At 33.2% G+C, this 14,468-nt stretch overlaps 2 protein-coding genes across 3 annotated transcripts in view; one reads left to right on the top strand and one right to left on the bottom strand.

The window, feature by feature from the left end:
- The window catches only part of LOC136772670 (acetylcholinesterase-like), a 105,151-nt gene extending 100,050 nt beyond the window's left edge, over positions 1-5,101 (bottom strand). For both annotated transcript variants that reach the window (XR_010822506.1, XM_066725795.1), the window contains exon 1: positions 4,230-5,101. The gene's annotated coding sequence lies outside the window, so the exon portion shown is untranslated. The remainder of the gene's footprint in view (positions 1-4,229) is intronic.
- Positions 5,102-9,015: 3,914 nt separating this feature from the next.
- Positions 9,016-13,757, top strand: LOC136772759 (uncharacterized). Its single transcript, XM_066725886.1, has 11 exons — positions 9,016-9,076; positions 9,174-9,333; positions 9,537-9,728; positions 10,017-10,125; positions 10,207-10,396; positions 12,117-12,120; positions 12,293-12,375; positions 12,453-12,612; positions 12,825-13,016; positions 13,300-13,408; positions 13,492-13,757. The coding sequence occupies exons 1-11, from the start codon at positions 9,016-9,018 to the stop codon at positions 13,684-13,686; spliced, it is 1,455 nt and encodes a 484-aa protein (XP_066581983.1). The 3' UTR covers positions 13,687-13,757.
- Positions 13,758-14,468: the final 711 nt, after the last annotated feature.

The raw sequence follows: 14,468 nt of genomic DNA, 5'->3' as shown, positions 1-14,468 counted from the left end.
ATAGTGTTATAAATATATGTATGTATTTATTTATTCCTAAGGCTCTTTGAACGCAAGTTCTGGTATGGCAATCCTGGGATTTCGAGATGAATCGATAGGATGAAGTGATGCTTTGATTGGTGGGATGAAATATGTATATTTGTGGAGAAGGATAGATGTACGGAGTAACGTAGGGAAAGACAGAGAGACGAAATGCAGGGAGTGAGTTAGAGGGTGAAAGATAGATAAATAAAATAAATCTATTGTAGTAATCAATTTTTTAATAAAAATGAGGAATTACAAAATAAGTTAGCATACGAAAGACAGATATATGAAACAAATTTATTAATTCTTCAACTGTCTATTTACGAGATGTAGGTAAACACTGTTCGAGTTATAGTTTCGATTTTTTGTTATAATAAGTATGTACGCATTAACTTGATAATATAATTGGATTATGGATGTTGATACGTGAAATAAAAATGCAAAAATGTAAATTATGGGATATCAATTAAGTAGCAGATAATAAGTTCCATGATAAACGTACATATACGTTTGGAGAAAACGGTAAATGGAATAATAAAAGTTGCAAGCTTTCTTATGTAGAAAATTATAAAGATTGTAGAATTGGGCAAAGACATGAAATTATTAAATTTTGAAGAGAGAGAGAGAGAGGGAAAGATAGAGTGAGAATACATTAATAGGGAATCGAGCGAAGTTGGGTCACGGTAACTATTTCTAGCTTGATCTGATTTCGAGCTCGAACGAAAAGTAAAAAGTGGATATTTGTATTAATATGTCCAACTAACATATTTGAGCACAATTTATTGATTTTAAATCATTTTCCTGGGCCTAATCAATGATTATCTGTTATCTCTTATCAGTTACGCAGTTTATATGCCTGCAATTTCAAACAACATACCTACTTGAAGATTGAATCTATGCGCGATGAGACAAACATTAAACTGGTAGAAACTACGGTCTTATCGTGGAATTCTAAGATAACGGGATAGGTAGAGGGCTACAATGGATAAATTTATAATTTAATTAAAAACAATAAAATTCTTATTGATGATCAGTAATCGGAGCAAACCTTAATGATTCGTGAATAATTGCTCTTAATTGTAATACGATATCTCGTTATTCCTAAAACTGAATTCCTGTTAACATTAGCTATACAGAAAAAAAACAATTGATCCATAAATTTTAGTTAAATGTGAACAATCCTATATGCAAAACACTTTATAAATTCCTTTGATCTAAAAAAAAACGAGAATTTAAAACTATTCGCATGCGTATGAAAAATCATTGGAATTTTTCAATAAATAGTTTTACAGATTTGAGGAATGTACCATGTCAAATTTTTTGGATTTTGTTGGATCTGAAGAATTGTACATTTGAATTTAACGAGGAAATCCCTCGATAAATCGTTATGTGTATGTGCCATTATTGGAAAGCCCGAGCACTCGACTGATAATAAGAGGAGAAATATTTGCTGAAACGCGTATAGGAATACATAAATTGAGTTGGTCAAGGTCAGGATGTATTCACCAAAATCTGTATAATTCGTGGAACGTAAAACATGACTTTTTATTTTTCGTTTCATCGAAATAATAGTGAGGGATCGTTGAGATTATTAATGCATCGACTGGAATGAGAAGAAGGGTAGGTGAGGAATGGGGATGGAGTTAGGAATAAAATTCATGAGACACGACGCTCGTTGGGTTATCGATAAAAATGTAATATCATTCATAGAATTCATTCCCATCCGAGGGATTTCGATTCGACACTTTCGATCGACAATGCAACGGCCTTTTCAACCATTCCCCCTTTTGTAGCTTCGCCATCATTTTCTCCACATTTCGCCCGGGCTTATATTTCGTGAAAGCGTACGGAATATTAAAAAGGGCCCGTTTTCCGTTTGTTACTGGATACCTGCATAGTACGTATACATCTATAGTATACGTATATACATGTAATATCGGGCAGGAAACGCGATATCTCCGCTCCGGAGACACGATAAACTTCATTCACCGTTCGTATATATCAATTTTTCAAGATTAGCATTACCTCGATGAGAAATTTCCTGGTAGCCAATAGTAAAGGGGAGAGAAAGAACGAGGAGCAGTATGGGGTTGGAAAAATCATAAAGAAATATAAAAAAATCAAACTGAGTTTTGTGTTTACTCAGGGTAGAAATTCAAAGCTCTCACGGTCGAATTTCGATTTATTTGAACTTTTACGTGTTATTCGATACGCGAACAATGACTAATTAGACCACGGTTTCCAATTAACAAGGCGTGGTACGATGAATAATGAAAAATTGAACGTTGAACCGCGCAATTTTCAAGTTGGGAGTGAGAGAGGTAAAGAAAGTTTTTCTAACGTGTAAACATATATTGGAGGAATGTTAACGATCCGACCGAGTTATACGAGTCTATAAAAAGAATGGAACGACAAGATAGGGATATTTATATTTTGACAATGCGGCAGATAAGGACAATTGAGATACGATATAGCTGATAGTAGGGTGCATCGTGCGTGACAAATTTATCCGTCAGCCCATTGGGCCTAAGGCATTGATCCATCCCACACGCTCGCCTTCCTAAATGGTTCATAAGCTTATCATTATAATCCGTTGGCTTTTGTCAATGTGTTCAGCGATGCAAACTAACACCACTTAACTATGTATAAGTGGTCCAGACGCATCCAACTACCATCACTTTGGGAAACTGTAATTACGTTACATTACACAATATCTAAGTCCCACGAATGCACCTTTCACAAGCATGGACGTACATATGAAATTATATTATAAGTACATTTTTTAACACATTTTCAACGTAGTCATTTCTAATCCATTTGTAAGCCTGATATATATATTTTTCATAACAAATTTAACTGTGCAATAAAAATTATTACAACGAAAATTATTTTATCGCATTGATTCACCTTTTACCAGCACGTGTAGTTTAAATGATATTCTAAGTGATTTATTGTAACACATATTTTCTTTGTAGCCAGTTGGAGTTTATTCGTGTGTTATTTCTCTATAAAATAGATTTACAAGTAGATTAAAAGTGACTAAAAAAATGTATTTGGCATTCGCATTGTAATCACTGTCGAGTAATCGATATTCAATCTTGGCTGTACAATTGCCATCTTTATATTGGCAGCGTTATCAGTTTTCTTCGACTATACGAAAGGGTGATAAATCAGGAAGGAAATTATGAATCAAAGAACTTTGACATTTTGAAAAGAACCCTGTAGATGAAGAACGTCCGACTAGCGCACGCATAAAAGCGAATCTGCTAAAATGAAAATGCAAATAAGCATTCGTAGCGTTTTATGACGTAATGCAGATAGGCACTTTAGCGATTTCACGTTAAAGTCGCCAAAGACCATTTTACGCTGGGTATATATTGCATGCAGAATGCTGCATCATTTCAATTGGCGCACCCTTCGCAGGATGAAGAAAAAACTGTTTGCTTAAAGATTTAATCCATTAGAGTATAAATTTACACGACACTGGATGGGGCAAAATGCTTCGGTTGTTTTAATATGAGATAAGTCGAAAAAACAAACCAGTTGGAGATTTCCCCTGGACCTAAACTTAATAAACAGAGTTTAATAATTTAGTGATAAATCGAGTGGATTTTCAGGAAAACCATGAAAATCGGTAATAAAGCTGTCGGTATTTCAGAAATAATTACTTGGCGACCGTCACGACTGACCCTTAAACTCTACCACGCGACGCGATACTTTAACCTCATCACGTTGCCGCAAATTTTACCTCACGAAGCCTAGTCCGAATTTTCCTTTTCCTCTTCTGTCATTTTTCCAATTTTATTTCGCACTCTTTCAGCTATAAATGGATCAAAACAACAGTGAATACAAAATTTCTAAAAATAGCAATATGAAAATCATGTCCCAAGCTTCCTTCCACAATCGCCAGGATGAACCCAGCAGTTTTTACCATTAAATCAGGTATGCGTCGAGGCAAAGTGGAAAAAGAAAGTTTGCAAATTCCACACTGTCATTAAACGGAAAAGCATGGGTCAATCAAGTCTGTGTTGTTAATGGACGTCGAATTTGCAATTGAAAATTCGACGTTTGTGAATTAATGTTGAAAAAAGAGGAGAGAGTATAGCGAAGCATGAAAGAAAAATAGAAGGGATAAGAAAGAAAAAAATACTTAAAGCTTATAAAAGAGGAAAAAGTTTTCTGAAGGAAAAATTTTAAACACTTACGAATTCCTATGAAAGCTCCGACGATTCTGTTACGTTCCAGTATCGAGAACGCTAATTCTGAAGGGAGAGAACGATCCTTGGAAAGGACAAGAGGTCCAAGGACGTTGGGGCTGTTACGCTCGTTGATCTTCTAGAATACAGCCTATTCACACATCTGGCGTTCGTCCGGCTAAGCTCGGCTCGAGGTCACTCGGCTCTCTCCTCTTTATCCTCTCGTTTCTTTAACCGTCTTCGAATGTGTGGGTACATATATACACTCACACATACACACGTAAATACGTATTCGTTTAATATTTCGAGGCAATTGAGCCGTAATTTTTCCAGCATAAACTGTCGATCCTCCTAAGTAGAGTAGCTCTGTTATGTCTGACTCTGCGTAGCTGTTTCTACTGCGCGTAACGCAGTCTCCTTCCTTCCTCGCGTTTGTCTCTCTCTCTCTCCTATTCCCACCCAATAGAGTAGTCCTGCCGAGTATCTTCGAGCTTTCTCCTGCTCTCGAGCAAACGCAGCTCGCACCACAGAGAAATATCTCTATTCCGGATAACGATAAGGGCCGGTCCGTCCACTTCGGGCCTTTTCCACTGGCTCCCCGGGGATCGCTAAAAGAACTATTTGCTTCGTATAACGATTGCTCGTCCTTTTTGCTAGTAACGAGGGCTAGTAGCGTTTGTTCATCAGCACATTGTGCAGTTTCCGCGTGATTTTTAGAGAGTGCGATGGGGAGGAGAGGGTTAATAGAGATGAAACGAAGAGAAGGAGAGAGATAGAGAGAAGGAGAAAGAAATGAGGAAAGAGAGAGAGAGAGAGAGAGAAAGTAACTATAGTCTTATCGGATTCGTTGACCGGCTGGGCCGAGCACTGACAGGAGTGTCAGCAACCGCCTCCACCACCACCACCACCAGCACCACTACTACCACCACCACTACCACCAACACTACCACCACCACCACTACCACCACCACCGCAGTCGCCGCTTCCAAGGAAATTCCTCGCAGCGTCGTTGACCACCGGAAGGAACTGAACGGCCGCGCGCGTCTTTGGAGAAAGAGAAAAAGGGGGAGAGAGAGAGAGAGAGGGGGGGAGAAGTAGGCCGGTTAACCGTTCAGGCCGCACTGACGAGTCGAGCCGCGGCCAGTAAAGCTGAACTGGCCTGCCACCCCCTCTTGCCTAGCGCCACTTCACCCTCTTCTCATCCCTCTTTCACTCTCTCTCGCTCTCTTTTACTCTCTGTCTCTCTTTCTTGCGCCCGCGCGCGACCCCAGCATTGCCAATCCTCCCCCTAGACCAGCCCCCACTCCTCTACCTCCGCTTCATCTTCACCCCTCTTACTCTGTTCCTCCATCCCTCCTCTCTCACTCTCTCCCTCCCTCCCCAATCTATTCCAACTCTCTCAACATCATCCCTCTGCAACATCCTCGCTTCTTTCTTCCTCTTTACCAAATTACTTCTTCTTTCGCAGTGTACATTCTCGCTTGACGAGACAACCAAGTGTTCCGGGAGGGGAACGACAAAAACCTTTCCACTAGCCTTATCTAGAACTTTTAAATAAGATCTTCAGCCGTTGGACCAATTCGGTATTGCAATGTTGTACATATATATCAGCCTTTTGCAATTCTTTCGGGATGATTTGGGAGATTGCGACTAGCGACGATTATCGCTTTTTGCTCTTTAGCAAAAGTCGAATTACGTTTAGTTTGACGAAAATCGGCTTTAGAGGGGAGAAAGTCTAGCTTAGCTACCCCTTATCGTTGTTATATAGATACGTAAATTGCATCTCTTAGGTGTTTGTGAAACTCGAAAAGAATATCACTGTACGAAGGAAAAAAGTGTTTGAAATGAAGAAAAGTTTAATTTCGAATAGTGCAGATGACAAAATGCGTATCTGCAAACATACATATGTATATACGTAGGTACGTATTGAGGATAAGTCTCGGAGCGACCAGACGGTCTTTAGAAGATTAAATGCTGACATTGATGTATGCACAGGTACATAGAAGTTTTACAATTGTAACTTTTCTCCACGCTGAATTCCCACATTTTTATTTAATGAGCCACGTGTTATTACCGCTTTGCCCTCCGTTGTCAGCCCTACCTATACACAATGATCCCTCTTTTCAACGATACCAACCCCAAGAAACAAACTTTTGGATAACGTTTGCATTAAGAAAATTTATTAATTTTCTTTTAAAATGCACCAAGTTTTCAGATTACCAATCCTGCAATTTATCACTACGAAACTTTTTTTTGTTATAGAAACCTTTAAGATTGAATCTTGGTCTAAACGTTTATAAGCTAAGGTATTTCTGACGATTTTTTTACCAGAAATTAATACCCATTATTTATTTTAGTCTGTTGAAATATGATGCTACGTTGGAGCTGGAAAAACTAATTTTTTAGATATAACATATCTACGTGAACTTCCAAAAATATAGGTGAGTAGTGAAAGTGTTATAAATCAAGCCGCAAAATATACGTACGATGGATCGAAATTATAAATTAGGCAGCAGTTAAGAAAAACAGTTACATTATTCAGACCGTATTGGTCAAACAAGCTCCAATTTTGAAACAAGCAATAGTGTGTCATATAACTGATAATTGGTGATAAAATATTTGAAAGTAATTTTAATGATTAATAGTAAATAAAATATTTTATTGGTACATTATAGTGTCTAAATCCAACATTATGACTTATATTTTGTTTTTAATTGTTTATTACATTAAAATATTTTTATTTTTAGTTTAACTGTTTTGTATGAGAAGTCATTTTAGCGGTAAAAATGAAACCTAATAGTTTAATTTTTCAAGTTTTTAATTAATTTGCATTGTTAACATTCGTAAATATTGTTTCTTTTTCTGTATCACATATACTTTTAAGATATTAATCTATGAAATGTAACAAAAATGTTTTTCTGACAACTAGCACGTATAGATATGAAAACAAATTTTATTTTGTTCTTCTCAAATTTAAGGATTTCTAAAATATTTTAAACGGAGCAAAGTATAAATAAATTTTTAAATTATAATAAATATAGATAATTATCAATCGTAATTTGTACGTTTGTACCTACCGTGTCATGTACGCACAGGAGCTTCGTGTTGTTGCCTATAAAAATCGAATAAGCTAAATACATTATAAGGGTGATACTACGTGATTTAACCTCCAAATTTTGAAAAAAAAAGTATCTATAGAAAACACTAAGCAATCAAATTAAGAAATTCTTTTTTGGAATGATAATTTAGCCTTACATTCTTCACAAAATATGATTTCAATTTTGTTTATCTCAACATTTAGGTTCATCAATAAACTGCGAGTATTATCTTTAGACACTTCAGTTTTTTAGTTTTAGATTATTCTACGAGGTTACATCGTGTATGCAATGAGAATTGAGACACCTTCACTGCTAAAATGTATATAAACTTTACGACAAAAAAATTATTTCATCCAGTTCAAATGTAGTATAGTGTAGCCATAAACTATGATAAATAACAACCTAAAACGATGATCAGGATCAGAAATATCATTACTTTTAAACGATCAAACGAGAGAAACCCATTTTAATTAATTAATTTCAAAGTAGCTCTTAGATTTAAATCGAAAATCATTTATCCATAGGAATCTCTACGACGATAAGAGAAATTTTCATTTCGAAAATCATCAACAATCAGTTAGTGAATGTATTAATTTTGACGAGATAAATAATTAGTATAAACAATGCATCACACACAAGTTGACAGAATATATTTTTAATTTTAAAAACAGCGTGTAGTAATTAACTGTACTTTAATCTCTATTATCTCAAATCTCAACACGAGAAAGCGATAAAATATCAATTGAACAAATCTAGAAATGGAACTTATTAAAAGAGTAAGCATTCCAATGGATTAATTATTTGTTTAAACTTTAATATCACCTAATCGAAATTTTTCTATTCATAGACAATTATGTTTTTAGGTCAACAAACTAATGAGATTAAAACAAGCGTCGCGATTCAAAAGATAAAATCATTCACGACGGAACAAAAAGTTTTGATTGACAGAAATTGCTTGGAGTGTATATGAGTTTATTAGAATTAGTTATAGCACCAAATTAAATGTTATTCCGTAAAACTGTATTAAAATATTTGCTATCCAAATGATAAACTGAACGATAAAGGCTAAAAATTATCCTAATAATTAGTTTAAATGCGAATTAGTGAGTTATCGGAATGTTAAGGTCTGCGATAAGTGAAACAGTTGTTTATTCGTAGTTGTGATAGGAAGAACTTTAGTAAAAAAAACGCTGGAGTTACAGAAGCTACTTAAACCGATTGTTGTTACTTTGTCGTTCAAACGATTCAACCAATACATGTTTCGTGGCGTCATATCGATTATGATAAGGATATGAGAAATCTGATAAGGATGTAGATGCCAGCATTTCGATGATCGATGCTGACGTGCAATATATAAAGACGAACGCTTGGTAATGATGTTTAATGTCCTACGATAATCGTACATTAAACACAAAATTGGTAAGTAAATTATATTCAACGATGCTGCAAGTGTGATATAAAACAAAAAATACAAAAAAGTGTGAACAGTGTCAAGACATTTGTGAACTTTGTTGTAATACAAATCTTATATATATATATATATTTACCTCAGATTTAAAATATTCTCTTCTAATTTTTTCCCTTTATTAACGATAGCATTTTTCTTAAAGTTTTTATAATTACTCCGGGAAGTAGAAAGTATTTTGTCTCCATGCGTACTCGAATTTTTACAATAATTTTTATTTTTATTTAGAAAAATGAAATACTCAATCGTGTTGCTGGCTATGGCCTTGGTCAGCTGCCACGCCATGGCATATGGTGGGGACAATATGCAATGTAAGTTTAAATGACAGTAAATAATATCTCACTGAGTATATTATGTTCTTTTTGATATTATTGATATTTATTCATTTAGATAGTGGAATGATAAGGACATTCGCAAACTCAAAGCTGATTGGTTTTCTTGAAAACTTTAAAAGTATTATGAAAACAGGAAACGACACATTAGGAATTCCTGTTCTAGATCCCTTTAAACTAGCTCAACAATCCTTCAAACTTGAAAACGAATTTATTACGTAAGTATAAAAATATTCGCGAATAATTAAAGCATTCTGCCAAAGTGAACCAATCAACGGAAGGCTCTAAATATCTTTTTATTGATATTGGGTCCATTTTTATTTAGTTGACAAAATGTTTGAATAATTAAACTTTTTCTTATCTTCATATAGGTTGGTTTTTTCTATTAAAAACTCCTAATTTGTGCTATTTTTTTATGAAGGGTCGATGCTCTTCTGACGGCCCTACAGGTAGACAGCTTATCAAACTACAAGGTTAAAGATGCAGATTTTGCGGTCAGTGGTCTCAAACTGTTCTCTAATTTCACGTGGGATGAAATTAAAGCAAAGAGTGGTTACGTGCTGGACGGTCTGATTGCTAAAGTCTACCCGATTTATGGACACGGAGAAGTATCGTAAGATTTATTGGAAATTTTAATTCTTTTTAATACTTCTGAATAATATATTTATCATTAAAGCTTTGAAAATATAGTTAGCTAAAGATGTTAAGTTTCCGGTAACAGTTAATATAGTAGTCTACTGTCGGTAATATAGGAAATCATAACAGAATAATATAGTACAAGCAGTCGATGATTTAACGAGTTGAACTTGAATCATAATTTCAATTTACATAAAAAATAGGAAATTTTAATTACAAAATGCTTATAAATAGATGATCATCACAATAAAATTGAAATTTATAGAATCGCTCTTAGTGGATTCGACGTAGACATAGCACTGAAACTAGGAGTAAGGGATAAGCATCTTTATGTCAAAGAGATGTCAATCCACGCAGCTTTGAAATGTCTAAGGGTAAGAATTCATAATAAACTAAATATGAATTATTTTTTCAAAAATTTCGTCTTACAAGGTAAATGACAATAACCTTTTCAGTTCCACATCTATGGCCTTTTCGACGATGAAAGTGTCTCTGAATTGATAAGTGCGGCATTGTCAGACATGATTCCTCAGCTTCTCGAAGATTACCAGAAAGAACTAATGGAACCGGTTGCTGACTATGCGTCAAATATGCTCAATGAACGTTTAAAAACTATGTCTTTCACTGATTTGATTGGTATGATAGGCTAAGACAAATGAATATTGTACAGCTTCTCTCCTTTTTAATAAATAAACGTTTAATAAATCTTAAGCTCTTATACGAAACAACATATATATATCTCATATAAGTCCTAATTTATTTCATTTCTTATTCCACGCAAAGAATCTTTACAGAAGACAATATAATTAGTCATAAGATAGGCAATTATATTATCTAAGAAGGTAGATATAGCAATTACATCCAAACTTTTTGGTATACGATAACTTAATTTAGAATAGATACAATTGAAGAATTGCAAAACTTTCTTGCCATTATATTTGCTTTATCAAAAAATGAATACAAGATTCTTATCAATTTCGTTATTAAATATTAACCATTTTGCTGCTTAAAATTTACTCTACTCCTTCAAAACTCTTCCCTTGGGAAATGTGCGTTGAGAATTTATTTTTCTGTTTAGTTTCCTTATTAGGTGCACCTAGTGTAAATTACCTATTATTTTAATGATGTTTTTCTAAGAACTGAAAATGTTTTTAAAAATCTAAATAAATAAATGAATTGTCTATCTACATGAGGCGTCTCCTTTAAAGGCATGCCTTTTCTTCCTTTTTTTAACCTTTAATTATCCACGTAGTGGTCTGATAGACCTAAATGAATTCAGCTCTTATTTATTTCTTACTTGATTTATCAGTAGCATCGTTGCTTTCTTTTATCGCATTCTTCTGCCTTTCAATTATCCATCGGTATTTGTATTTTTCTTAAGTAGTATGAGATACAAGTTATTACATATATAATTCTTGAAAATAAATAATAAAAAAATTTGTTAATACAATACCGTTATGGTAGTGTGACGAACTATATATCTGTAGCTATGTTGGTAAATTAGCACGCCGATAATGAAAGGTTAAAGGGCATTGTATAGCCAGCATTCTCATATGAAAAATCAATTTATAATGCTTGCTTTAATGAGACCCCTCAGACCGACATTATATTATCAAAATCGATAGAGCGTCAAAAATAATGTGATATTTGACGATGAATTTCAGACTTAATTATTATATTAGTGACGTCATGAAGTATTTGTTCCAAAAAAATAGTAAGATTGTCGCAAGACCGAAAAATCTTGATCAAATAATTAATTTTTTAATGTATATGTTTTCTCGTTTTTTCGAAACTATATATACATTGTGCTATAAAAAGCAATTCGAAGTATCACTAACATACTATAATAAGCTTGAAAGTCTTCAAACATAAGGTCAAATCATTTACATACGTTTCGGCTAAGTAATGCCGGTTTGAGGGATCCTGTTTAAATTTGTGAGATTATTCTGATATATATATATATATATTTAAGCTGAAATCTGCATAAATAAATCATCATTTATTGATAGAGCTCTGATAATAAAAGGAATTTGAGTGAGAAATGTTGCAATTACCGAAACTACTTAAATCGGTTGTTGTTACTTTGTCTTTCGAGAGATTTGTTTGGAAGTGTCATATCGATTGCGATTAGATTATAAGATTATCAGATTTAATATTAATATGATCGATATTGATGCGCTATATATAAAGACCGTTCATTGGTCATAATGTCTTAATTGTCCTACGGTAATCGTACGTTAAGTATAAGAGTGCAGGTAAGTACATCAGCTTCAGTGATGTGTACGTGCCGCAGGTGTGCAAATAGATATAAAAAATGAGGAGACACAGAAATAATGATTGAGTAGATACAATTTTTTATTTGTAGTTTAGTATAAATATCAGAGACACATGTTTTTCTTAGTTAGTTTCAACTGCGTATTCAATTTTCTCCTCTTTAAAAATGATTGTATTTTGCTTATATTTTGTATAATTATTGCGCGAAATAAAAAGTATTTTTCTTATATTTTTCGTGTTTTTACAAGAATTTTAATTTTTATCTAGCAACATGAAGTGCTCAATCGTTTTGCTGGCTATAGCCTTTGTTTGCTGCCAAGCCCTGCCGTATAATGAGGACCACATACAACGTAAGTTTGAAAAATTAAAAATCATTTTCCTACGTATATCATATTCTTCTTAATATTTCGGATATTCTTTTGTTTAGATGAGGAGGCTGAATTCTCTCTTATGACAAATAAATTTAGAAATTTTCTGGAAAATTTTAAAAAGACGATGAAAACAGGAAATAAAAATATGAGATTGCCTGTTCTCGATCCCTACAAACAGTCTAAGCAAGCCTTTAAATTTGAAAACAAAATGATTTTGTAAGTCCTAATTTTATGATGATAAGTTAAATTGGAATTTTCTCATCAAAAAGAAAAAACTCTTTGAAATTTGTACAAATCATTCTTCAGGCTGTTTATTCAATATTTTTAGATGTATCAAACGTTTGAATAACTTAATATTTTCCTTTGTTCATAATAGTTAGTTATTCAGCTAAAATCTAACAAAATGAGTAATATTTTCTTTTTTTAAGAATTGATGCTCTCATGACGCAGCTCCAAGTAAACAAATTATCCGAATACACCGTTAAAGATGCAGACCTCATATTGATTCGTCCTAAATTGCACTCTAATTTCTCCTGGAATGAGATTAATGCAATGACTGGTTACGATCTGAATGGAAATATAGCCAAAGCTTTCAAAATTTTTGGAAGCGGAAATATGAAGTAAAATATTATTGATTTTTTAATTATTATTATAAATATATAAAAGCTAAAGAAGCGCGAGGGATAATAAAGTATGAAGTTAAGGAAGGATGCTGAGTTTCCGGCAATAGATAATTCAGGGATCTGCTGTCGGTAAAAATATTTTAAATAAAATGTTTACCTTGGAATTATAAATTGAAAATTTGGTTCTAATTAAAATGAATGATATATATTTATATATAATAATTTTATTTTGATAAACGATCACTTGTATGTGATAAAATAATAAAATTTAAATTTACAGAGTTTCTCTTCACAACCTTAACATATACGTAGGTATGAAGTTTAGGATAAAGAATTCACACCTTTTCCTAATGGAACTAGTAATCCGCACATCTTTAAAGGATGCTAAGGTAAGAACTTAAAGTAAACTGAATAAAAAGTATTGCTCTTAATAAATTTCATTATACAATATAACTGATAATAACGTTATTAGATTGAAGTTACGGGTCTTTTTAAAAATGAAAAAGTCTCAGAATGGATAAGTAAAGCAGCGTCAACTTTGATTCCCAAGCTTCTCGAAAAGTATCACGACAATTTAATAAAACCCATCATCGACTATGGTACAAATGCAATCAACAAACGTCTACACGCTATGAGTTTCCGCGATTGGATTAATATTATTGGCTAAATCACCGAATATATTGTACAGCTTCTTTGTTTTTCTAATTAAACTCTAACGTTAAAAAAACTTTAAACTTTCATAAAAATTGGTTTCCCAACGTCCCAATCTACTTCCTCTCTAAGTCCACTTATGATTTCTTAAATAAAGAAATAATATTTCTTGATAGCACAGTAATGTCACAGAGACATTACTGAGTCATTTCACTGTTATTGTAATGTTTTTGAGATATTTCAAAAAGTATGAGATATTTCAGCAATGTCTCTGAGATAGTAAAACATCGTCAGTTCTTACAGTGCTACATTTCTGAAACATTTCTGAAATTGCTCTGAAATAGCACAGAGACAGCGCTGAGGCAGTTCTACTGCTATTTTAATAATTATTTAATAAGTAATATATAATTATTTTTTTCTTTAATGATTATGTTTATAAACAGACGTAACCCGTTCCCAATCACACATAGTTACATCTTATTGATTAAAAATCAGCTTATATTCTTTCTCTGACGAGAGTTGACCCTGGAGCTATCAGGTATCATTCAATTCTCTCTTTGTGATTTAACATCTTATCTATTCGTCTAATCTATATAGCTTATTTCTCAGGAATTGGATATTTTGTTTAAACGGAACAAGTAACCCTACATAAAAGCAGGTGAGAAATAATTACAATAATAAATAAATAAACAAATGCATACAATTTTTTCGAGTTACATTTATATTTTCCGATTTACGTAAACTATTCCTTGAAACAAATCATTATATTCCTTAATAAATATTTATAATTTAAAATTA

The sequence above is a fragment of the Prorops nasuta genome, unplaced genomic scaffold (assembly GCF_024137725.1).
Source record: "Prorops nasuta isolate Cenicafe-Biocafe unplaced genomic scaffold, Cenicafe_Pnas_1.2 PNAS00004, whole genome shotgun sequence".
NCBI lineage: Eukaryota > Metazoa > Arthropoda > Insecta > Hymenoptera > Bethylidae > Prorops > Prorops nasuta.
This window is presented reverse-complemented; position numbering and strand designations above follow the sequence as displayed.